Source organism: Gekko japonicus, unplaced genomic scaffold (genome assembly GCF_001447785.1).
Source record: "Gekko japonicus isolate JY-2015 unplaced genomic scaffold, Gekko_japonicus_V1.1 scaffold1298, whole genome shotgun sequence".
NCBI lineage: Eukaryota > Metazoa > Chordata > Lepidosauria > Squamata > Gekkonidae > Gekko > Gekko japonicus.
Window position 1 is genome coordinate 473,662 of NW_015174312.1, and position 1,228 is coordinate 474,889.

Genomic DNA, 1,228 nt, shown 5'->3' on the forward strand with positions numbered 1-1,228 from the left:
TATACACACACACACACACACATATATATACACACACGCACATATATACAAAATTACTTTTATAAATAATATAATTATATTTATAATTTTTTATATACTACAAAAGAAAAAGATGATGTCTGCAGCAGATTCTCAATGGCAGATCTAAAAGAAAGGCAGGAGAGGATTGGGAAAAAGATGTTTTCCCAAGATACTCTGAACCCAGTTCACCTATTTAGGGCTTTAAAGGTCAAAACCCCACACCTTGCATTAGGCCTGCAAACGTTCTGACAGCCAGTGCAGCTACTGCATACATTGAAGGATGCGTTAATTTGATCACCTGCTTGTCTGCAAGTGAAGTTAAATATCTAAGAACTTATATGAGAAAAAGAAAGGCTGACTAATGAGCTGCACCTGCTCCCATCTGTACGAGGAATAAAATCCTTTTGGAAAACATCCTACCTACCTCTTTGGGTACCGAAGAAGAGAAAAGAAGGAACATGACACCTTTCATGGGTTCTCCATCACTTCGGACTGACCCCGAAACATTGTAACCAGCTACAATGAGAGGGCCAGATGCATAAGCGTTGGAATTGGTCACTCGCACGGTTGTACTTGCCTGAAGCAGAGAAACAAGGGCAGTGTCATCACACCCAACTGTGACACTCGGAAGGTCATCTGTGTGTGTGTGTGTGTGTGTGTGTGTGTGTGTCAACAGGCATAGCAAACAACAGCCAAATACACAGAAAAACAAGAAAAATCCAAAAATAATCGTATCATTTGATGAGACAAAGTGAAATGCCATTGAGTGGCAAGTGAGCTTTGCCATTCACTGGAACTATTTATCTAAGAAGAATGCCAAACATATATGTCTGAATGCTAAGCAAAAGGATATGTATCTGGATGCATAGCCTATCTGTCTGAAGAAACCATGTGTGGTGAAAAATAATCAAGTTGCCCCAAAGGCCACAAAGGTAAAGAAGCAATGGAAGTTGTCCCTTTGAAAATATAAGCAGGCAGCAATTATTTGTATCAGTCTCCAGCACACATGATTATTCTAAACTGTTATTTACTGATAAGAGAACATGCACAACCCACCTTTTTCAAGGCATGAAGTACAATTATAAAGAAATGGGTCACGGTATGGAGACGGCTCTGGCCGCCCTCACAGATGATCTCCGGAGGCATCTGGATCGAGGCGAAGTGGCGGTGCTGTTGCTGGCCCTGTCGGCCATGTTTGACACGGTCG

At 41.4% G+C, this 1,228-nt stretch overlaps 1 protein-coding gene across 1 annotated transcript in view; it reads right to left on the reverse strand.

The window, feature by feature from the left end:
- LOC107121260 (nodal modulator 1-like) overlaps positions 1 to 1,228 on the reverse strand; it is a 52,839-nt gene that overhangs the window by 37,478 nt on the left and 14,133 nt on the right. The window contains exon 7 of the mRNA XM_015424144.1: positions 446 to 598. Within this exon, the coding sequence (XP_015279630.1) occupies positions 446 to 598 (153 nt within the window). The remainder of the gene's footprint in view (positions 1 to 445; positions 599 to 1,228) is intronic.